The following is a 23,921-nucleotide window of genomic DNA, read 5'->3' as shown; positions in this document are numbered from 1 at the left end:
GTGAATCAATTGCTATGAAAGAGACAAGCTAAGGTGAGGAAAGAGCTGACTTTAGAGGGCGGTATTGGCGTGCTACCAAGAGCAGAAACATTGAGGAGAGCTGTTTTCCCAGCAGGGTGTACTCTGGGGGCAGAGGTGTGTGCTGCAGGGGCTGGGTGCCGAGCGAGCAGGGTGTGCCTGCCCAGGTATTTCGCTTTGGAGCAGGAGCAGCTTTTGAAGTGACTCTCCCTATCAGCCTGGCAGACTCCACTTCGGTTTCCAGAGTGCACCAGCTGGATTCCTTTCAGATGAAACTCCCATCAGAGGATGCACTCTAGGAGGGCACTGAACGCACTTGGATGGCTGCTGGGTGTTGGTCCTGTGGGAGCAAAGCTGAGCAAGCCCCCAGCATGGACGAGGTCACGTTACAGACACTCCCCTGTTGTGCTGAGCGACTTACTAAGGGAAATAGAGCCCCAGATTAAAGAGCATCCTTTAGATATCAGAATTAGAACCACTCACACAGAGCTTCCCCAAACCCTATAGCATTAACCAGGAGAGTCAGTAAAACTTATTCTTATAAAACAGAAGAGCTACTAATTTAGCAAACAAAAGCTGTAAGCAATATAATGGAAAAAACAAACAAATGTTCAAGATGGAACTGATCACCTGAAATGGATTACTTCTCAAGTGCCAGGGGAGCAAATTTCCCAGCTGCTAGTATTTCTGGTTCTTAATGCTCAAGTGTGTATGCACAATCTGGGATATAAACACAGTTCTGATAGAAAATCTGCAAGAGTTTCATGGGAATTAGTGCTGTTATTAAATGTGACAGTTTTTCAGGTTAACTTCAGCAGAATGCTATTAAAATCTAAGGGATTTTTGCAGCATGAGAAGGAAAAGAAAAAAATCAGGGTCTACAATATATTCCCACTATAAACCAGCTGATTAATCTAAGCCCCTTCACATTATTGGCTGAACTCAGAATTTCAGAGCAGTCCATGAAAACAGCTGCATCAGCCCCAGCATTACTGCCCTGCTGCAGCCAAAGCAGCCATCAGGTGAAGTTTCCTACCATATGGCATATCCAGCCCTGGAAGTATTTGCCCTATAAGCAAATCACATTAGGTATTTTCAGTGAACAAGACCATTATCTTTCAGCTCCATATGTCGTGAAAAACTAAATTGGGTCCTGTAATTAAAACCCTAAACACATATAGTGGGTTTATTTCATCTCTAGAATCCCCACTGCTTCTCTCAAGTATAATGGTATTTTCATTCCTTTTGAATAAGCTTGAGAAGAAAAAGTTGGTTTTAAATTTAACTTCTGAGTGAACTGCAGGGCCTTAGTGTTAAATGCTGTCCAGAGATACCCCAGTTCAGCAGCAACACAATCCTCAGCAAAAATCTGTTCCAAGGAAACTTGGAGTTGCTAGAGAGAGTTCAACTGCATGTTTTTGCTGGTTTCTACTGATTCACTAAAGCAGCTAGCTGCCAGCACAGGCAGAAGGGCTGCTGGGGCCCTTCTGAGCAGTCACTGTTACTGCATCACTGCCTCCCCTTCCAGCACTGCTTCAAAGCCAGGAGGTCTGACAGGAATGGAGTGGGCCTGGCTGGCCTGGGGCAGCCCAAGGGGCTGGGTCACCTTGGGAAGGCACATTCCAGCCTTATTTTTGTAACCTTCCCTGAAAGAAGGTTAGAAGGCCATGCTATTATAAGAAAAATGCAATTTTTCAAAGCCAATTCTTCCTCAGTTTCTTATTTTACAGAAAGAAGAGTTTTTCTTGAGTATTCTTAAATTTAAACCAACTATACCTTTTTCACGCACAAGATCAAAAACCCCTTTTTGGGCTTTCCTCTTCTAAGTTAGAAACCTTGAAACTCCGTAGTTTGTCTGAAATAGACACTTAGCATGACATTTAACCATTCATTATTTTCATATTGATTTTCACTGCTTGGTTGAGACAAACACTTCTGACTAAAATTGTGTGCCAAATAACATTTTTCACCATGATCCATCAATGTAAGAATTTTTTTTTTTTGAGAGCAAAGATTATGGTAATCTCCCCACACAGCCTTCAAAAATCATGTGAAATTTACAGTGCAAATGCTGCTTAAAATGCCTTTGTCTAGGGCAAGATATCAAGAAAGTAAACAAAATAGATGCGTACTGTTTTAAGAGACACTTAACCAAGCATTAGAAAGAAAATTAGAAGGGAATTGGGTTCTGTAGAGTGAAGCTGAGCTGCAGATGATTCAACAGGCTCCGTGCCAGCAGTAACAAAAGCGCTCTCTGCTGGAGCAGCACAGCTGGAAAACCTGCAAACAGCCTTTACAGAGATACTTTAAAAAGAAGAGGTTTTCAAGGGGGAAGCAGTATTTCATTACTATTGCCAAAGATCATGGTGACACAGCTGCCAGAGGTACAGGTTCTTTACAAGGACCCAAGAGTCATGCATAAATGTCCCTGGGAGAACAAGCCACTAATGTAAGCAAACCTTAGATCTTGTACAAACCCCACTATCCCTAACTATTAAAACATTATGTTTTGAACTAGTCCTTGCCATTACCAACCTTGTAATTGCATTAAATAATGCAACTCTGAATCATTTCAGACAATGTATAAACTCTTAGTCTCACAGCATACAATTTTATGAATCCTAAGGAAGGGATTACCACAGAAAGTGATACATTTCTAGATCAGAAGCCTAACAGAGAAACTTTTTTGTGTGTGTAAAAAAAACCCCTGCTTTAGGTCTTCATTAAATAGCAGTGATCCTTTCTGCAACACAAGTGAAATTAGTCTCTCACATTACCTGGCCTGGTTCCTCAGAACATCCCTCACCAGTGTCAGAGAAGCTACTTTTTTAACAAAGCTGGACCATGTTCTGCTTCCAACAGAAAGACTCCCCAATGACTTTTGCTGTGAGCCTGTTGCTGGCAGGGCTGTTTGTTTGGTGGTTTGGTTTGAGGAGAGTGTGTTAATCCTCCCCTGAGAAGTGCTGTGGTTTAGGTTTAAGTCCCCATTACAATTTCCTGGTGTTACCCTGTATTAATCCTCTATTTGTTTCTGTATCAGTCCATCTGCAGCAAGAAACACAGGGTGGGAGAAGTTATGGGAAGGGATGGAAAATCAGGGTTTGCTCCTTAGAACAAGTTTACTTTGTAAGAAGACAAGAAAATACAGAGTTCTTGTGCTGCTGCTCACAGCTACAGCAAAGCAAATACATCTTTGGCTTCTGAAGCTACCAAGACTAAAGCATTCTAAAGATGAAGACCACTTCATCTTCTAAATGAAGAGCCTTGATAAAATTATTTGATAAGAACAAAAACTGCTTATCTCCATTCATTGAATTCATTACATTCTTACATCAATTGAGCTCCACAGGCACAGGCTTCCCTGTAAATTCCTGCTTTTTTCAGAAGTGCCCTGAAGAAAACAGTTCAAAGGACCCAGCAGCACAAACCTATTCCAGTATCTGCTGTGACTCTGCCTTCCAGCCCCAAACAATCTTTGCACATTTCTAACAGTGACACAAATTCTGTGGACTCCTCTGGAGATGATGTTCCTTTGGTCTGATACTCTCAGCATAAAGAACTAGCTCACTGCAATCTTTATCCCTCCATTATTCCTGCTATTTATTGGTTCCTGATTATGACTTTTAAACTTTTAGAAAGCAGCCCACTGCTACCAACATATTTGTCCCAGAACTACTCCCTGAGACTCCCATGTCTCACAGGAAGCCTCCTGTGCAATGAAGACACAGTATTTCTTCTCAGCAGTTTTCTGTCAATATTTTGTTGGACAAAAATCCTGCTTCTGCTTCAGTCTTGACATTCTGAGACAGCCACTGCCTGCCCAGCTAATAACTGCCTCTTGCTACCTCATTTGGTGGACTTCACCTCAGTCAGTGCAGCCAGAAAATGCCTTTGGCAGTAATGGAATCAGATTTCTTAGCAAGGTGCCTCCATTTGCTCAAGGGTTTTCTAATCACACCTTGTGCCAGTGTTTTTGAGAATTCTTTTCCTCTAACATTTGCCCTCTTGTGAATTACACGGGGGTTGGCATCTCCTCCTGAGCCATGCCTGGACAGCCATTCCCACTCAGCTGCTGCAAGAGCAACTGGCCTGTCAGCAGTGCCCCTCTGTAGGGCACTGGTACCACCATGGCTGTGCCCAGGCCCGAGGTCCTGGCGTTTGTCCAGCATTGGGAAAACAACCTTTCAGATTCTTCCAGTCTAACAAGGAATTGTGGCTGTCCCTAAACAACATTTCTCAAAATGGAAATGCTGCACAGCTGTAGGCATTGCCAGGGTCCCTTTCCCCTGGTACAACCATTTATCCTGCAAGAACACAGAGTTCAGCTGTAAACATCCTCCATGCTTTTAAGACAGTCCTGCACTGTTCTCACATCCAATCCACACCCAAAGCAAAAGCACAAACATCTGTGCCCAGTGGCCAAAGGGGCTTGGATAAAATGAGCAAACTAACACATAAACAGGAACAAGAACCTTTCAAGCCTGCAAAGACTGAAAGCATTGCATCTTTTTGTCCTGATTCTCTAAGATTAGCAAGCTGGCAAAGGAGCTTCCTGTCACCAGACCGAGCCAGCACTGCACAGCTTCTCCTTCTCTCCAATGATAAAACCCCTTTCCTGTGCTGGCTCCAGGTTCACAATAAATCACTCTTCATGGAACACACTACATTTCTCTGGGCTTACTTTCATATTGGCTGCACTAAGCTTATCCCAAACTATCTGTTAACAAATCAGCACTTCAAGAGCAGTGGTCTGCATCAAGAACAGGAACAGCACAGTAACAGAGGGATGCTTTTCCACAACCTCCCTGTCAGCTCTTCTGGGAAGGAGCACTGCCTGCCATTACCCTCACCATTACCTTTACTTCTATACTGAAGTGTATGAATTCTTCTTTTCCAGCTCATCTTGCATCTCCAGGAAAGCCAAGTACTGCAGCTGCTATTGTGCCACCATCTGAAGCAATGCAATGTGCTCACTGCAAATTAATTACATTCCAGACACTATTTTTCTGATTTTGACAAATTTTTAAGAGAATTTCCTCAAATCAAACCTGTATGCAATTTTACTGCCTTTTTCCCCCCAATACACATAATGATTGTAACCATATTTTATTCATCATAAACATAGTAGAATTATGAGTTAATAGAGCACTAATTTTCAGAGGCAATCTTCCCCATTTGTCAGCAAGGGTGTATGTTCACTATCACAGTCTTCCCTTGAAAGATAATCCAGGATAAACTGTTCTATAGTCAGAGATTTTCTGAACATCTGAGCTATCAGTTTAAGCTGGTGTTTACTCACATTTCACAGTGCCTGATGTGTTGACAAATTTTCAAAACTGAATAAAATTCTGTTTCTTGAAGTCTTTTGAGTTGCTTCAGAAGCTGCAGCATTGTACCACTTCTCTCATCATCTCTTTCTGAAGATGCACTGAAGCATCTCTACCAAAAAACTTCCAGTTACAGAACCAATCTATCCAGATAATTCAGCTTCACACAGGCTCTCACAACCTTGTTTCAGATGTCTTACTTCAGAAAAAGGCAAAGAGTTTTTGTGCCATTTCTCCTGAACAGGGAAGCTGCCATGGTCTCTGCTTATCATGAAGATTCCCTCAACCTGCAAAAAATACAATTAATTGTTCTTCTCCCAAGCTAGACAGGCTGGTTTTCTCCTTGGAAAGTGAGTATCAGATGGTGTTATCTTCAAGAAAACTGGATACTATATATATCACATGGTCTGAAAACAAAAGGAGCAATTGGCAGGATAACTTCCTGAGCTGCCCTGTGGAATAACAAAAAATAAATGGACAAAAGCCTCCTTGGTCACAGCAGTCATGGGAATGCATCCTATCTCCAGAGCTGGTGACATTAACCTTCAGCTCTAACACTCTTCAAGGAGCATTGCACTAGCAAACACAAGTACTGTAAAACCCAAAAATGCAGCTGGAGTACTTTGAGAAACCCTACAGAGAGCTGGCACTCCACAAGCTTTGCCATGACAGTATCCCTCACCCTGCAGCTTGCTAGGACAGTGGCTGGTGTCTGGGTTGCAATAGGAAAGGTGGAGCCCTCATCTGTGTCAAATATCACAGATTTGGCCCCACAGCCTGTGAAAGTGCCAAGGAGCAGATGCAGTCTGCAGGTAGACAAGGATCCAGATAAAGCATTATCACACTGCCAAGGCTAGAATTGCATAACTCATAACTTCTTAACAACTTCATATATTCACTGAAAATTAATACACCACAATTTCTATATATTGAGGTTAAAAAAAATCTCTTAAAATCACTTAAAAATATTAACATCATATTAGCACATATGTATACAGAATCTGCTCTGCTAAAGTAAAGCTAGTCCAAGACAGAAGAAAAATAGAAAACAAAAATTTTTACATTAACAATTTAATTACATTAATCTCTATTAGCAGGCACTAATCTCACTGCAGATTTTCTAAGGCACAGAATCTTTATCTGAAAATATACAGCAACCTTTTCTCCAATCCAGTGCAAGCTGGTACCTTGTCATATACAGACCCAAAACCCCATTCAGCAGCATACCACAAATGCAACATATACTGGCTAGCACTTTGAGAAGAATACCAACTGTTTGTACTGAAATAAATACAATTTGGCAGCAAAGACTCTATCACAGCTTTGTCATAATTTTTGTCCACATAAATATCTTGATTCTATTTTTTGTTTCAGGAAGAACACATTACATGCTTCAATTCTCCCTCCATCAGTTAGTCTCATGTTTCACTGATGAACATACCATAACATTAAAATAACTATAAAATATTAAATTCAGTTTTAGGTCCATTTTTTTTCAATTTGTAGTTGTGTATTTATTTGAACAAAAAAGCCCTGAGGAATCTGTTGAGTCACATATCAGTGAATGGCATATAATACACAATTCATTGCTCCTATTCACCAAGCATGCAATGCAATATTTATACCACAGATGTTTTCAAATGTAGTTTTATTCCATTGACTATTTGCAGTCTATACATATATTTAAAAACAACATTATGTGAACATATCACGGACCAGTACCTAAAAAATCTTTAGTATATACTCCTTTATAAAAGGTTTTGACACAATGGAAAAGTCAGTCCAGAAGAACGCACGTTACCAGGTTTCTTGATAAACAAAATACTGTGAAGCCCTGTAACCTGCATGAGCACAAGTATCCATGGCAATGAATCTTTCATCTAAATCCTTGTTTCAAATAAACAGGTTTAAATTTTGTTCAGTAAACAAGTTCTACCACAACACTGTCCATTTAATTTTGTGCTTTCCAAAAGGCAAGCACACTACAGAAATAAAATTCCCTACCCGAGAGAGAAATGCAGTAAACACATAATTGTTTCCCATCTCAGCAGAGGAATCCAAGTTCCTTGAAATTCTCATTATGTTTAAATCCAAAACAAATCCTGCTTATACCTTCTTCTTCTTCTTCTTTGCCTGTTCTCCAGACTCTACTTTACGTTTCTTAGCAGAAGCTGGTTCCTCATCTTTTTCACCATCTTTAAATAAAAGAAAGAGTTAATCAAGATTAGCAAAGCCAGTTTTTTGTCTTAAACACCACCCTGTCTTAGAATAACTGACTTAACCACATCTGAGACGGCTGGAAAAAAGACACTGTAGCATTAACTGACAACATCCTCATTTTTTGAATGCACACAATATGTGGGCAGAACAGGAATGGTTACTTCTTACCACTGCCACAAACCACTGCAGGTAACTGAAAAGAGGCTTTATGATACTGTACAGTACCTGTTCTAAAAAAAAATATTGTTTGACTAGCTAACAGAAAAAGCGAGAAAATTACATTTTTGAAGCAGGACATAATGTTAAAATCAATTAACATTTTACCTTCTTCCTTTGGATGAAGGCTGACTAAGAGAAATGCATGGACAGGGAAAACATAGAACACACGGAGAAAAACATAAAAACTGCTACTGGGAAAGAACACCCAGAACCAAAGAACAGGCAAGACAGCAAAAAAATCCTTCTTTTGGAAAAGCTTTGTTCACAACTTTACCAATGAATTAAAGCATTGTATTCTGAAAGGTCAGAATTTCTTCTTCTGGTTCTGTTCTCTTGGTTATTGCTATTCTCTTTCTCCAGCAATTAAAAACAAAAAAAATCCACCCACCTATCAAACATTTCTTTACTACCTAAACTACCATTACAGCTTTTACCATCACAGAAAGTGAACAGGATAGTAAATATTTTCTTCAGTAATCTGTCCCACGGACCTTCTATTCGATTCCTCTTTTGGACCCCAAGTTTTGCAAACGTTATAGAAATAATCTGACCTACATCTACAACTAAGGCCAACACCTTAGTGTAAAGCACCTGAGGCTTTTACACCACCTTCTGCTTTAGCAGCACCATGAGTGAACCTGTTGGTTTCACAGAACTACAGCGCCACTGACTCTAATGCTTCCCTGCTACTGACAGAGGGGGAGAGGAGCAGAGGGGCTGCTCGAGGGTCTGTGCTGGATCCAGCAAAGCCAAAGCACCGGCCCTGCAGTGCCCCAGCCCTGCGGCCAGGCTCTCTGCCGTGGGCAGCGGTGGAGCAGGAGAGGCCGGCAGAGCTCCCTCGGGACCCGGGGCAGCCTCCCGCCCGCCCAGCCGGGCTCCGGCAGCGCCCGAGCCTCCCTCCGTGTGAGGCACAGCCGCCTCAGCCGGGGCTCACCCGACTCCAGGGGCTCCTGCTCCTCGTCCGGCAGGAACTTGGCTTTGCCGGCCTGGCGGGGCGCGTCGTCGCCATTGTCCTCGTAGATGTTGGACCACTTGATGGCCATGTCGAGGGTGGGGGCCGGCGGCGGCGGCTTCTCGGGCGGGCTGTAGGTCTCCGGCGGGGGCACGGCGTTGCTCCTCCACACCTTGAACTCCCTGGGGGGCTGCGGGAGAGAGCAGAGCGCCCGTCACGGCGGCCCGGGGGGCCCGCGGCGGCCCCGGCGCCGCCTGAGTTCACCCCGCGCCCCCCGCACCTCCTCGGGTGCCCGCAGCACGCGGCTCTCCCAGTCGATCTCCTTGTTGAGCGGGTTGTAGAGGAAGGCGGGCGGCTGCGACACGCGACGGAAGAGCTCGTCGGGCGGCGGCAGCCGCGGCCGCCCCGGGGTGCCCCCCGAGGCCGCGGCGGCTCCCGCCGGGCGCTCGTCGGGCTGCGGCTCTTCGGGCTCCGAGTCGGAGCTGGAGCTGCCGTAGGCCGCGAAATAGCCCAGCGGGTCCTCCCCCTCCGCCGCCATGGCGGGGCCGCGCCTCGCACCGCCCGCGGAAACCGCGCCCGCGCCGAGGGTTCCGGCCCGCGGCTGCCAGAGCCCGGCCCGGGGCTGCGCGGGGCTGGCGGAGCGGAGCGGGAAACGGGGCCTGAGGGCTCCGCCGTACCGGGGGCTTCCCTTCCGGTGACCAGAGAGCGAAAATGTGACACGAAACCGAGCCAACCTTCATTTCTCCCTTTCCACACCTGCAGGCTAAGCGGAGGGAAAACACGTTTTCCTTAATGTCCGACCACCGGCTAACCCAGGGCAGGCGCAGCGCTGATCAGCACAGCTCCAGGAGGTATCTTTACCAAAAGAGATTTTTCAAAATTGTTGGACCAAGTTTGTACTAGACCTCCCTTGTGATTGACTCATGCACAAATTACTGCATCAGCTAAAACACTCTAAGGGGATGGAGGGCAGGGCAGGTTCAGGTGGGCTATCAGAAAAGCTTTTTCACCCAGAGCGTGTTTGGGACAGGCTCCCCAGGGCAGCGGTCACAGCACAGCCTGACGGAGCTCAGGAAGGGCTTGGACAACACTCTCAGGCACAGGGTGCCACTCACCCTTGGGGATGTCCTGTGCAGGGCTGGGAATTGGACTCTGGGATCTTCATGAGTCCCTTCCAACTCAGCATATTTTATGATTCTACGTTCAGATTACTTCTACTACCAGAAGCAGGATAAGATCTGAGGAAGGGGTTTTGGTTATACTATGATCACTTCCTTTACCGTAAAGATGCTAAACCATATCCAGCTGATCTCTCATAATTAATAACATGTCATTATTTTGAAGTAAGCCCTATACACAAAGTACAATGAAAACAGTCGCTGAAGTGAGACACCACAGTGCCTGCAGCATTTGCAAATCCTTTTTCAAGTCATGCTTCTCAGCACTCAAAGTTTTTGTTTCTCCCCTGCTATTAATAAAAAACTTAATTTAAGAATGAAATCGGTATGCGTGGTTGGAAGCAACTCTTCTCACATCCGTAGGAAGTTGAGCAATAGAGTCATTTGAAAAAAAGCAAGAATCAGGTTAGTAATAGTAGTCATGAACTGCAGAAACTGCTTAAGCAGCAGAGCTGTTCATTTCACATGCATGTTTCCCTTACAGACTGCTCTTGAGTGCACAGCACAGGCATTTCACATCAAGTCACTCTTTCCACCAGACTTCTCTAAAAAGACAAGGAGAACAAAAGCCTCCCGCACACACAAAACCAAAACCACACATCAAGGCAATGGCATGAATTGCTCTTGCAACCTGTACATCTTTAAAATGAGAGAGGCAGACAGAAAAACAGGCAATTGTACAAAAGAATTTATTCCAAAAGTTGTGATAAAAATACGTTTTAAAAAGGCACATTATAGACATTTGGAAAGACAATACATTCACTCAAGGTCTCAGGTTTGCAGGCTCCACTGGGAGTGGTCCCTGCACACTGCACGGGGCAGGATGGGGAGCAGCAAGGCAGCCTCCACCTGAGCTGGTGCATTTTCTCTGTGAAGGCCAACCCTGCTCACTCTTCTCTTTACAAGAACCCAGGAAGGGACTCAAGCCTAAGCAGAGCTCTTTAAGTGGCAACTACAATTCAAGTTAATGGGAGAGTGAGTTCATCCTTATCCTTAATTTCTTGTTAAAGAACAAAGTTTGGCTTGCATATTTAGGAACTTAATTTCCAGAGTACCATCCCATCTAAGCAGTTCCACTGAAAAGCATTTTCACTGCCTGGACACTATATGATTGTAGATGTAGACAAGAAAAACAAGGATTTTTATAAACACATCTTTCTCACGTGTAAGATGTTCATACACTCGGGATGGAGGGTAGTTGAACATTGCATTTTATTTTAATCTGCTTTCAAAACAGAATAATTGTGAAGAACAATTTATAGAGACTATCATGAGGTCCTGCAGGTGGCTTGTCTCTACACAAGGAGAACAGTTTAGTAATATTGCCCTGGTGTGCACTGCCATTGCATTCCATGGCTGTACACTATGAGAGCCAAAATAACTGAGGACCTTCAATACAAACCTACCCTTTGATATACTGAAAACATCCCATCCCTTTAAAGTGTAGTACTGCAGAACACAGCTGTACATGTGTCAAATTAAGAATCCACCAGGTCATTTTGAAATTATTGTAGGCAGGTGCACAAAAGGTAGGCTACAATTCCAGTATGAGAGGAATACAGTGTGTTACATGGTGGCAAGAAATGAGAACCTTCCCATGTTGAAAAAGAATGCATTTGACTCTAAACAATTTGAAATGTAAACCTGTCTGTCTGCTTTGAAGAGGAGGTATTTGAAGTGCCACATTTCCAAGAGTCCTTCAGGTACAGATACTTCTGTGTCACACAGCTTCTCCTCCACTTCCCTAGTGGGACAAAGCATACAAGCTTTGCTCCTTAATAGCATCCTACAGTAATGTGTTCTTACAGCCCTCACAATGCCAGTAGAGCAGTTTACATTCCTTTTCCAGTACTAAAGAGAAATTATATTTAAAGTGCATCTCAAATCTGGAATCTTTAACTAATACACAAGAAGAACAGGCTGAGGGCTGCAGAAGTGTATTTGTGATACTGATGCCTCTTGATGTACCAGTAGGACAAAGCTCACACAAGGAAGAAACTCCTTGCTAATAAGCATGATTTGGCCAGATTTGTGAGGATTTTTGCAAGTGGAGCAGCACACATATACATGGAGAGCAGAATTTATCCTAGTGAGAAACATTTAACTTGGTAAATGAGTTTAAGCTTTTTGGTAAGTAAGCTTAAGTTTTTAGTTCAGATTTTTTTCTATATTCAGGACTTTTCCTAACCATCTTTCCTAGAAACATTAAGAAAAGTTGATTTGTTAGTTTCTGCAGAAAGAAAAAACCCATTTGTTCTGTAATTCCAGCTAAAGTATCTGCTGGTATGAAATCTCATACACTAAATGTGAAATCTTATACACATTGGTTTAAAAAACAAACATTTGTTGCTGTAACACCACAGTATTTTGTACAAAGCTCCCTAAAAACAAAACAAAAAAGTCAAGCAGCACCAGCATCACACAATTACAAAATTAAAACAGAAATTGCATAGATTATTTCCTCCAATTTTCCTAACAGTTTGAAAACATTTTTTAGCCTTTATGAGCCATCCCACAAAGTTTCAGTACCATTCAGAGGAACAGAGGAAAGTCTCTGCGTTCACTGTGGCTGAACAGAACGTGACCTTAAAGGCAAAAAGCAATTGTCACTTGAGCTGGTGCATGGCTCCTGCTGCTCTGCCTGCAGCTCTGGGGGCAGCGGGGGTGCACCAGGGTCCCCAGGCCCCGGGAGGGTGGCTGAGAAAACACTGCACTGTGAACTTCCCATCTCTGCAATTGGCAAATTCATTGAGTGAAGAGACACGGCAGACACAAATGCGGCGGTGCTATAATCTTCTTCTGGGTGATGTATCTGGGTAGATTCTTTGTCTTTTGTTTTATCCAGGAAATTTGATTCATCAGAAAATGATCTAGAAAGATTATTTGTTCCTCCATACAGTGAGGTCATACAGGTGCTGCAGCTTAAACCTAAGACAAAAAAAACAGATAGTGGATTTAATTACAGTATGAGGACATCTTAAACTGTGCTGTGATTTAATATCAGTAAGACTGTCAAAAATCAACTGTCCATATTTTCAACAGATTAACCCTTCATCTCACCTGTGACATCCAGAATTCCTGACAAATTAGAAAACAAACATGCAGGTTATCTAGGCTGATATGAATGGTTTCTCTGTACTCAGTACCAGATAGTGCTTGACAAAAATGCACTGTAACTTAAAAGTTCATTTTAGAAAGTCACTTTAGCCCTTTGGCCCAACTTTTTTTAGATTTTTCTCACTGTGTTCTTCAAACTTTTAAGAGCTTCACCTGCTGGTTCTGCTCCAACATGGACAGCATTTAAGGCTATTTTACCTGAAGCCAGGGCAAACCTCAGGCCCTTCATCTCTGTGGTTAGACCATACTTCTTCCTTCTTTATTTGCCTTTTGATGGGTGTGGAAGGGGAAGTAACACTTTTGGTGTAGAAAGCCTATACTTTCTTTCTCTGCCCTAAACTATGAGCACACACAGTCACTCCAAGGTTTGGGTGTCAACAAAACCTCTAAGCCTGTATGGAAAAACACACACATGTATTTACAGTGTCTCCTTAAAGCTGTGGTAGTGAAGGCATACAGGGGAACTCCCCTCAAGCTGCATTTGCTTGCACGTCTGCTGACACACAGTTTAACTAAACCAGAGCATCCTGCCCCTGCAGCAAACAGCTTGAAGAGAAATGCAAGATGGAACATAACCACCCATTTTTGAAAAGCAAAACTGAAATGTGGAGACAGATTCATCCATCATAACAATACAATAGGGGATTTTTTTGCTACTTGTTATTATGATGGATGTTTCAGATAAAGCCAGGGTACATGCACTAGGATCTTAAACACAAACTGGTAATATTTCCAAACATGTTGTTCCAAATACCAGAGGAAGATTTTAGTTTTGGATTTTAATTTTGCAGACCCTCCAAATAAAATCTATGTCTTACACAACATTATTAAAAATGTGTTACCTTTAAGAGCTTCAAGCTTTTCATTTTTGACTTTCAGCACTACATCAGTTATCTTTTGTAACAGGAAGTTCTGTGTTCTTTCTCGCCTGATAGATTCAATCAGAGTGTCTAGTCCCTTTGGATTTTCTGCTAAGTAGTCCAACAACTTCCCAGCTTTTTTCCTACTGGAAGATCGAGCAGAAATTTCCTCTGTGTCCTCCCTGGTGAGTATTTTCTTGGAGCGCAGGTAATCAAAGTGTCTCTCAGCTATGATCTTATCACACAGGTAAGGACGCATCCTTTCCAAAGCCTGAAAAGCAAAACAAACTGCTATGAACCAACATTTCAAATCATTTAGAAGCCTGTAGTTGGAACCTATATGATTTTGATGCAGGTTAGCAAGAGATTTTTTAAGGTTGCTGCTGTGTTACTTAGTTGAGATTTTTCTCAGTGTAAAAAGTTTTTTTTAAGAACTGTTCCCTAATTATCACTTTCATTAACTCTTGGACTGAACTCAGGAGCTCCAACGCTTGTTAAGAAATACAGTGACAACTTATAGAAAATGTGATTACATAAGGTCTGAGGTTAGCACATTTCAAAACAGTCAAGTAAAAATGAAATTATAGCAAACAGCACCTACTCACTTTGTCTACAAATACACCCATTTTCACTGATCATCTGATTGCCACATTGAGACACAACTCCAAAATACTGCAGTTACTGATGTTTTCTGTGCATTGAGCAAAAGTGGTCTCAAAGCAGCAGCATGAATGTACTCACAGTTCAAAATGTTTGTAAATAAACATATTTATTTACAAAATTTAAGCCTATTTATTTATACTATTGACAGGTTCAACAAATTACTGACATCCAAAACACATGCACTTTCATCCATAAATGTATGTACTCTCAACAACATTAGTGGCTGCTTTGTGTCTTTTGTAACCCTATTCCATTGTATGAGTGATTTTATATGGCTCACCCTTATCCTTCTCAGCTCTTAACTGCAAGACTCCAAACTTTATAACTCCTCCTCAAGACAAGCTTGCCCAGACCAAGATGTCCTTGCCAGCTGCAGCTTCCTGAGGTGTGCTGTCCCCTGTCACACACAGTGCTAATGCTGACACAGCACCCTGGCTTGAGAGATCCCATCGGTGTTACCTGAACAGCTCTGAGAGAGCTCTGAGAGTCTGTCATGAAGCCACAACATTGAAAATGTGACTGCAGAAGCTCGAAAGTCAGATTTATGGGACTGCATTTTGATGATAAAATGTTATTTGTTTCTACCTAAGATTTCCATCCTTTCCCCTCCAAGTACTGTGGCAGGACCGGTAAGGTTAAGGGCTGAAGTGACAGTCGTGCATTTCTGTGAGCTGCAGCCCTGGGTTCAGTCACTGACCCACAATAACACACCTACAGTGTCACACCTACAGTGTCTGACTCAAGTGGCTTTTATCCTTTTTTGGTGTAACTACCCAATGCCACCTATTGCAGTATTACCCTGTGGAAACGAGTACTGGCTTGAAAACATGTCTCACAGAACTATGACAAAGCATTCAAAGGAAATCACTTAAGCATAAAACTAGAAAGAAACAAAAACCAAACTACAAGCAGTATTCACTGTACTTTAAAAGAGTATTAAAAAATCCCAATGAATCAAACGTAAGAGACTGTAAATTACAAACAGAACCATGGATAGGCAATAAATAAGTGACAAACAGCGATTTTACTTTTTTTTTTTTTAATTAAGCAATCACTTTTTGAGGTTGGTTGGTACATTGCTTTTCAGTCTCACGTTGAGATAAATTAATCCGGAACGAATGAGGATGAAGTCTTCCATCAGATTCCAGACATCAATGAATAAGTATAGGGGAAAACTCAAGAAAATAAAGAACAACAAGCCTCAATAAAAAATCCCTAAGTATACATAACGTAGAAATCCACGCTTTCTAATTAAGAGTTTTACAGGCACCAGGACAGCACACGCACTTTCAGCCAAGCTTTGGGTTCCACGTTACTCCCCCCGTTTGCTGCCTCCGGCGCAGGCACCGGGCGGCCCGAGCCCCGCAGCCCGAGCCCGCAGCAGCGCGGCCCCGGCAGGGCGAGCGGGCGGCAGCGGACACAGCACGGCCGGGCACGGCCCGGGGTACGCGGGTCACGATCAGCCTGGCTCCAGGGGGCAGAGCCGCGCTCGAGATTCGCCGCCGCCTTCCCGGACGCGCCACGGGCCGGGCCGGTGCCTCCCGCCGCCCCCGCGCCGCGTCCCCCGCCCGCTCCCACAGCGCTTCCGCTCCCCCGCCCGGGCCCCGCTCGCCGCTCCGCGCCCGGGCCGTGCGCCCAGCCCCGGGCCCGCCTGCCACTTACATCCTTCTTCACCTCCGCCATCTCGTCCTCCGTCAGCGGCCGCCCCGCGCCGCCCGAGCTCGACCACGACCCCGGGCCCTCCATGGCGGAACCCTCGGCGGCGCCGCTGGGGAAACCCGCGCGGGGCGGCGCTTCCGCCCGGGCCCCGCCCCCGCCCGCATCCGCCAATGGGCGCTCAGAGCCGGCGCTCCGCCCCGCCCCCAGCCGGTACAGGCCGCGGCCCCGCCCCAGCCCGGCCCCGCCCGGCCAATGAGCGCTGAGGAGCCGCGCCCCGCCCCGGCCCCGCCCAGTGGCGCGTGCGCGGGGCCGTGCCGGTGCCTGAGGGCGGGCGCGGCTCGCTGGGCGCGGGGGCTGCGCCGCCGGGACTGGGGCTGGGGCTGGAGCCGCCCCTGACCCCGCCGGGCCTCCCGGGACCTGTGGCAGCCCCTCCGCTAACGCGGCTGGAGCGTGCGGGTGCTGGCACGAATGACAGCGGCTGGCGGTGCCCGCCGGTTTCGGTGTTCCAAAGCCCCTCCGTGCAAGGGGTCGTGTTCCAAGGCAGCAGCAGAGGGAGCCGCGGCCCCGCCGGGACACGGCGCTGCCTCTTCAGGGAAAGGGAGCGCTGAACTGCGGCAATCGGGGCTCTGGCAGCTGGCACGGGTGGAACTCGGGCTGTTTATGCACTCCTAAAATTGTCCTTTCAGCAGATAAACATGAACATAAGTAGAAGCGATCAACACTGAGGTTTGCTGTCAGTAGGGAAAACCTGCCAGTTTTATGGTAGTTTTACATATTTGCAAAGTCTTGGACTGACATGCTTTGTTAATGCAATAGTACTTGAAATACTAATTACTAATTATGACAGTATCTGTTTTACAGTGCTAGCAGTCCCAGCTTTAAAATAAACACGAAGATCCTGCCCAGAACACGTGAAAAATAAAGGACTAGGCTCCTGCAGAGAGGGCTGAGATCTCTGCAGAGCTGGATGTTCCAATCAGGGCCAATCCTCAAACTCTGCCAGCCAGCTCCACTCCCCGCCACTGCTGTGAGGGCCCCTCTGGCCTGTGCAAACTCTCAGGCTCACCCTCCCCTCACAGCCCTGGCTGCTGCTCACCTGGGGGCACACCTGCTCACAGCCCACGGCCTCCTGCTGTTCCCAGCCCAAGAAACCTTTCTGTAGTGCATTTGAATTTCTCAAAGCTGTGTATCTCTGCAAAGTAACCTATTCATCTCCCATTTTCCTGCTCAGAGAGATGCAAGGCTGACCATTTTTTCCCAAGTTCAAGTGCCTACATTGATCCTCCCCAATCTGTGCTATGCACCCAAAATACATGGAAAGCTTTGAGCTTCTCTGATGCTTCCAAGAGAACTTGATTGTGGCACTTCTGAAACAGAGCCAGGCGTGTTCCCAGCCCCTGACTCCCACCCCTGTTTATTATATCACATGCCTTTCAGCTCTTCCTCTTCAAGGTGAGTTATATTGTGGACTTTGCTGGCTCCATACAACACTGCTGATAAAAATATCTCTCATGCATTCTGGATTTCGAGTATTTGTTAATAACCTTGCTCAGCAAGAGGTGCAGTTCAAAGCCATGTGATGTCTGGAGGGTTAGGCTGCTGATTCCTGAGCCGTGTAGGAGACAAACTGGAATGATTTCACTTCAGCAGTCAGGAAGAGAGCATGTGGTTAGCAAATACAAGAGCAGAATATATTTTAGCTGACTTAATGCCAAAACACCCTACCAGGCTTTAATGGTGCAGGCAGCAGGAAGGCTTCTCTTTGCACAAAACTCATCTAATCATTGCCATTAAGAAACAAATTCAGGTAAATTGGTACCAACTCTCTTCTGTAGACATGTAAATGAAGTAGTTTAAAATACTAATTGCATCACACTAAATGTATTCACATTAGACACAGCACTGATTTAAACACATTAGTTAAAAATCATACTTTTAACCAATGTTGTAAAATCAGTATGAAGGCTGTGTTTAAGATCCTTTGTCCCTACTTCTCTGGCAAGGAGAATAATAGATGATGGTTTATTTAAAGTCCTATTATACTAGCAAAATACAGTTTGAAAGTAATGTAATTATTTTGCTACAGTTTATTAAGGAATTCCTACTCTGTTAAATTATCTTGGTTTTCTTAAAAAGCTGGAAGAACAACACTGAGGCCTTGAACCAGTGATTCCCGGGCTGCCAGGAGATGGCAGTGATGGCCCACGAGCCCTTGCACACACAGAGCCCAGAGTCACTGCAGGGTCACCCTGCTCTGGATCCCGGCTTTGTACCCTGCTGGCATTGCAGCCCCAGGAGCAGCCTGCAGCCCACCACAGGGAGTATTTAGATATAACACATGCAGTTCTCTGCCAGGCTACCTCAGTGCAATGCCTGCAGTGCAATCGCTGCTCCTGAGATTGTGGGGGAGAAAAGACACAAGAGCTGTGTGAGTAATTTAACCATAATGCAATGCCACTAAACCTTTGTAGTTTCACCTTTTGTAAGTTACAGTAAATGCAGGCACTGCAGAGAATCATACTGTACTATGCTAACATCTGTTTTGTTACCTTGGACAGCAATAAAATTAACCATGACCACTCACAGGCTGTATCTCCTCTCTACACATTATAATTGTAGACTCTACATTTAAGAGTAATTTGTTTTGAAAGAGTCAAGATTTCCTCTAACAGAATTAAGGGTTTTAGTGCTAATGTCTATAATTGGCTTTACTTCTAGGTATGAAATAAGCTTGGAAATAAAAAGACAGCATGAAACACTATCAAATTAAATACATAAACTTTCAGTTCCAAAAGAAGAAGCATGAACTACACAGGGTAGGGTACAACTGACACTTTATTCCTTCATGATGGAGATATATAGTATTGAAACTGCAAGAATCACAAAAAAAATTAAATCAAAGTGCAAACCTCTATTAGAACTGATTATGGAATGTATTGATGTTTTTGGCACAAAAAGTGGGGAATTATATACTGCAACAAGATTAAGTTTAATGAATGTAATGCTTCTGTACTCAGTAGTCACATTTGTGCACTGCAGAACAATACAAAGTAAAACAGTGACTAACACGATTCACATACAACTCCATACAATTTACATCACAGTCCAGTTAAAACTTCTCTGAAATACATGAGGTCCACTGATACTTTGTTCACAATCACTTAACAATTACCATTGTTTAGGCAGGCTTATCTTTTCAGCTTCCTTATTGATAAAAGCAAAAATAGACAATCTTAAATAGTAAATTATCTTCCTCAAATGGTTCCATGTGGATGTTGATGTTTTCTATTAATTTGGCTCTGACTTCATTGATAAAACATATATGAAGCTGAACAAAATCAAAAGCTTTTTTCCCCCATATTTTCCAATTTGCTGTGAACAAACAGCATTCTGTATACTGGCTTTTTGTTTCCAAAACTGGACATAGTGGTGCCTATGAGCTCTATTCCTATCACATGGAAATCACAAAAAAAAAATCAGAGCATAGCTTCACACAGTGGCATCTATTTAAAACTGAATATTAGCATGGTAAACACAAGAATACATAAATTGAAGAATTCAAGTTTATCTCATAAGGTACAGTATGCATTCACATTTTCTTTACAGAGAGAGACACTGTATTCACATTCTGTAGAAGAAAGAAACCCACATATCACAGATCTCCCTAAACTCTCAGCAAAGATAACATCCATGAAATACCTATAATGCACATTCTGGCTCTTTCATTTCAACTGAGCTAAACTGATTGCTGAAAGGAAAAATCCTTTGATGAGTAATTCAAGCCCCATTGCTGAGCTGTTACCACAAGAACTTCAGTACGGGTCTGCTCTGTCATACAGCCTGACAGTTGTTATCAAAGAGTTTTATGTGGGCAGCTATCAGTGTTCAGTGTCTCAGCTCCTTTTTTGGTTTGGGATTTTATTTTATTATTTATATTAATCAAGGATGATGATTTACATCAGGCATCTGAGAAATGTTCTGGTGACAAAATGTACTGGAAATGCATTAGATGCACATGTGTCACTGCAAAAATGTCCTCACAACTGAATTCTTTGTTTGGGCAACAGAAAAATAAACAGCAAACAGCAAGAACAAGAAGCATTTGGCATGATTTTAGTTCTTAGTACCATACTGCAAATACATAAACTGAAGTGTTCATAATATTTTTTTTTTCTAATGCCAGAATAAAGATTAACAGGAGAAGCTGTGAGGTGAGGGTGATCCCCCTAACCAGCTTAGGTAACTTTTGGCATCAGACTAAGATGTAATTTAGAGCATCTATGTTAAGAGGCTGTGATTCCTACTGAGGCCAAGAGAGAGAAAGCAGGTGTGGTTTTAGAGCACCTCAATTTTGTGCCTGAAGTTAGACAGTTTGAATACAACAACTAAAGGAATTCAGATCCCTCAGCTGCTCCCTTGCTTTCTGTATACCAAAATGCAGCCCTGAAGCCAAAGTAATCTAAATGGCAAAAGGTGAAAAACCAATCTCTCAGTCTATACAGCTGTTTCTCAGCTCTGAAATCCCAACTCCTCCTTTCCCTCCCCTAGGGAATCAGAGGAATTCATTGTCACACATTCTTTGGCTTTCAAGGACACAGAGTGACAGCGCTGTCACCAGAAATGGTTCTTTTTTTCTGGAGAAATCTTAAAAAGAGGAGTCACCCTTCTTACCCTCTGAATCTACAGCTCCTGCTGACTGTCATCCCTCTAGCTCAAAAGAAGTTGCTCAGACCCAAAGCAGACCCCTCAGTTTTTCCTCTCTCCTGGCACCTACTCAAGGAGGGAGTGAGTTTAGGATAGTCCATCATGGCTTGGGATACTGTGGAGTGAACAGTGAAGAAGTGAAGAAAAAGACTCAAGTAAGAAATGAGGCAAGAAGGTAAAATCACTTGGGATTAAATGAGAAAAGTGCTCATCATGCCTTGATGAACAAACTAGAAATGGGAGTCTGAGGAAGGAGACAGGTGAGAGGTGAGAGAGGGTGGAGGAAGAAAAAACCAAAACCAACACTATAGAAATATTTCACAATAAATAAAATAGAAATCCTACAGCCTAACTCTCCCAGTGTAGCTGGATGCTCTGGCTCCCTAGCAAGAGGAGGGAAGAGGGACTGAAGGACATGGATGGGGGCAGGGACAAATGGACAAGTCAGGATGGGGGGGCTGTTTCAGCTTTGACAGCTCCCACAGCTGCACAGGTTTTTAACAGAGCACAGCTTGCCTTTAGGAGCTCACAGCTCAATACTGCAGGGCCACTTTTTGGCACAAAATCTCTGTCTAATGTCAGGTTATTTTGAAATGTGTGATACTTTATCAAATATTTAAAAAGCACCAAGGGAAGGCAAAAAAAGATTCCCCACTGCAACATTTACATCCTGAGAGCCTGATCACCTGGCTCAGGTTTAAATGATGGTGCATGGGAATGGAAGAGACAAAGAGGGAACATTAGGAACACCCTTTGGGACAGGAGAGCCATAAATAGAAAACCCCCCCCACTTGCTGTTTGGCTGCCTGAAGAACTTCCTTAGGGCCATGTTCTTTACACATACACTATATTCACTCATCAGTGCTCTCTTCCCCATGATACTTTGTGTCATCACAGCAAACAGAGCACCCACGAAGCATCAGGTGTACTCTGGCAGCTGCCAGGAGGTTTTCCTCTCATTACCACTGAGATGCAGTGTGAGATATGCCAGAGAGAACCTACAAGTATGAGGACTTGTGTTTCCTCCCTTATGGCTGCACAAAACAGGTTTCCAAAGGGTATCCCAGCGGGCATCTGGTTAATTCTGTTTGCTTTCCTGCAGACCACATTGCCCAAGCCCCCTCACTCACTTCCTACTGTACCTCAGCAACACACCACAAGTGGTTCAGGAAAGGTGGAGGAGATGTCTAGGAAGCTGATAACATGTTCAGACTATTTGTCAGTCTCTGGAGAGTTCCCAGTGCTGCCTCTGTTTGGGAATTGCTCCCATCCTTAGTTTACAAATGATTTAATAAGAAGCATGTGAATACAATGGTGTGTGCTTCACTTTGCAGTGGCAAAAAAAAATAAAAAAAGCCATGACTCAGTGGGTAAACATGTTGAGGAATTTGCTACAAAAATTATATTTGTCTTAACTGAATACCACTGTGAATATTCATGCCACTAAAAAAAAATATAAGATGTTATTGTTCCAAGGAAAACTGTCCCAAGGGCAGATAAAGAAAAAATTACAATCTTCCAGGAAAAAATAGTTTCCCTTATTCATGGGCATAATCCAGGAATAGCTGTCCTTCAACTCCTTCTATCACCCTTTTCTTTTGAATTTTGCTAGTAAGTGGCCTCCAAATGAAGAGAAAACAGAAAGAAGAAACAAATTTTAAGATGTAAACAAAGAGATTTGACTCCCCCATACTTTAGATTTCTTTTGCATCTCTGCATTTAATTTTTGTGGTCCAGAGGCTTCCTAGGATCTGGCCTTTTAAAAAAACTCCTCTTCCATTCTCACCACATTGAAAGTCATGGTCTTATCAGGAAACTGGAGCCTGAATTGCAGGAGACAACTTGTGTGGCTGCACTAGTCTCTCCTGTCATTCAGGTTTCCCAGGCAGGCATTGCCCTTGGATGCTCCCATCAGAGGAAGCTTTTCCAAAGCTGGTCCCTGGTGTCTGAAATGGATTCCAGCCACAACTCTGCCCAGCAGCAGCAGCACTGTGATGTGGCCAGGACAGTGAGCCCAATCCACTGCCCAGTGTCCCAGCTAAGCTTCCCTACCACACAAGGTTCATGAGCCCACTGAGTTTTCTTCAGTCCCCCCTAATACTTTGCACCACTGAAAGTAGGAGACCGAGGAAGGAAAAACACATGTAGAGCAAGGAAGCAAGAGAAAAGAAGACAGAAGAGAACAGTGTAAAGACAATAGAGGTGCTTGAAATATTGAGAATTAGCCAGGTTTCATGAAATTTTCACACAGATATGTTAAATCACTAAAGCTAAGGGTTAGCCATTATAATTGCCTTCTGCTAGCCCATGGGACTAACTTACTTCAGAGTTATGTGCTCCCCACAAACCCTACATCCACCTTAAATACCATCTGCAAGGACATAATAAAAATCACAATGCAAAAAATCTGTAAACAAGGGTTAGTAGCACAGTGGTACAGTAGATTGTCAATAAAAACAATAAAAGTGTGGATACAGATTCGTCTACCTTGTGTGTAACATTATTGCCAGTTACAAGGGAGGGACTCTGTAAACTCATCATTCTGAAGCTTTGTTAATAAGCACAGAGCAACAGGTGAGTGACCCATCTACTTTGGCCAGTTCTGTGGCAGCTATTGGGATCAGCATGTGGTCCTTCAGCTTTTCAAATACCTGTTCAGGAAAAAAAAAATGTAAGGGAAAAATCATTACATTTACACCTCTGTTTTCCCCTTTCTCTAAGTATTTACAGAACGTGGATTTGCCAGCAGGTGCCAAGCCATCCCAACACTGTTAATCAGCAGGAACATCCATGGTGCACATGTGTCGCTACAGGACACAAAACAATACAAGAGCACACACTGCTGCTCTCAAGGTGAAGAAAAGGGAAGTTTATTTTCTGACTCCAACATTTAGAATTTTCCAAAAGTGACAGTGGGTTGGAGGGTGAAAGTGCCACCTCTCCAATGACACTGCACAAACCAACAGTCCACCAAACTTCTCCTCCTCCATAAAAGAATGCAAAA

At 43.7% G+C, this 23,921-nt stretch overlaps 3 protein-coding genes across 3 annotated transcripts in view; all 3 read right to left on the bottom strand.

Annotated features, from left to right (window-relative positions):
* Positions 1-6,976: 6,976 nt before the first annotated feature.
* On the bottom strand, positions 6,977-9,274 carry C9H1orf52 (chromosome 9 C1orf52 homolog). Its single transcript, XM_058030193.1, has 3 exons — positions 9,017-9,274; positions 8,719-8,926; positions 6,977-7,540 (listed from the first exon to the last, which is right to left on the bottom strand). The coding sequence occupies exons 1-3, from the start codon at positions 9,272-9,274 to the stop codon at positions 7,452-7,454; spliced, it is 555 nt and encodes a 184-aa protein (XP_057886176.1). The 3' UTR covers positions 6,977-7,451.
* A 1,593-nt stretch (positions 9,275-10,867) lies between these two features.
* On the bottom strand, positions 10,868-16,309 carry BCL10 (BCL10 immune signaling adaptor). Its single transcript, XM_058030155.1, has 3 exons — positions 16,217-16,309; positions 13,874-14,162; positions 10,868-12,842 (listed from the first exon to the last, which is right to left on the bottom strand). The coding sequence occupies exons 1-3, from the start codon at positions 16,298-16,300 to the stop codon at positions 12,475-12,477; spliced, it is 741 nt and encodes a 246-aa protein (XP_057886138.1). The 5' UTR covers positions 16,301-16,309; the 3' UTR covers positions 10,868-12,474.
* Positions 16,310-19,030: 2,721 nt separating this feature from the next.
* DDAH1 (dimethylarginine dimethylaminohydrolase 1) overlaps positions 19,031-23,921 on the bottom strand; it is a 56,367-nt gene continuing 51,476 nt past the window's right edge. The window contains exon 6 of the mRNA XM_058030383.1: positions 19,031-23,568. Coding sequence (XP_057886366.1) covers positions 23,455-23,568 — 114 coding nt within the window. The 3' untranslated portion in view covers positions 19,031-23,454. The remainder of the gene's footprint in view (positions 23,569-23,921) is intronic.

This window comes from Melospiza georgiana, chromosome 9 (assembly GCF_028018845.1).
Source record: "Melospiza georgiana isolate bMelGeo1 chromosome 9, bMelGeo1.pri, whole genome shotgun sequence".
Taxonomy (NCBI): domain Eukaryota; kingdom Metazoa; phylum Chordata; class Aves; order Passeriformes; family Passerellidae; genus Melospiza; species Melospiza georgiana.
Note: the sequence above shows the minus strand (reverse complement) of the source record. Positions and strands in the feature narration are given on the sequence as shown.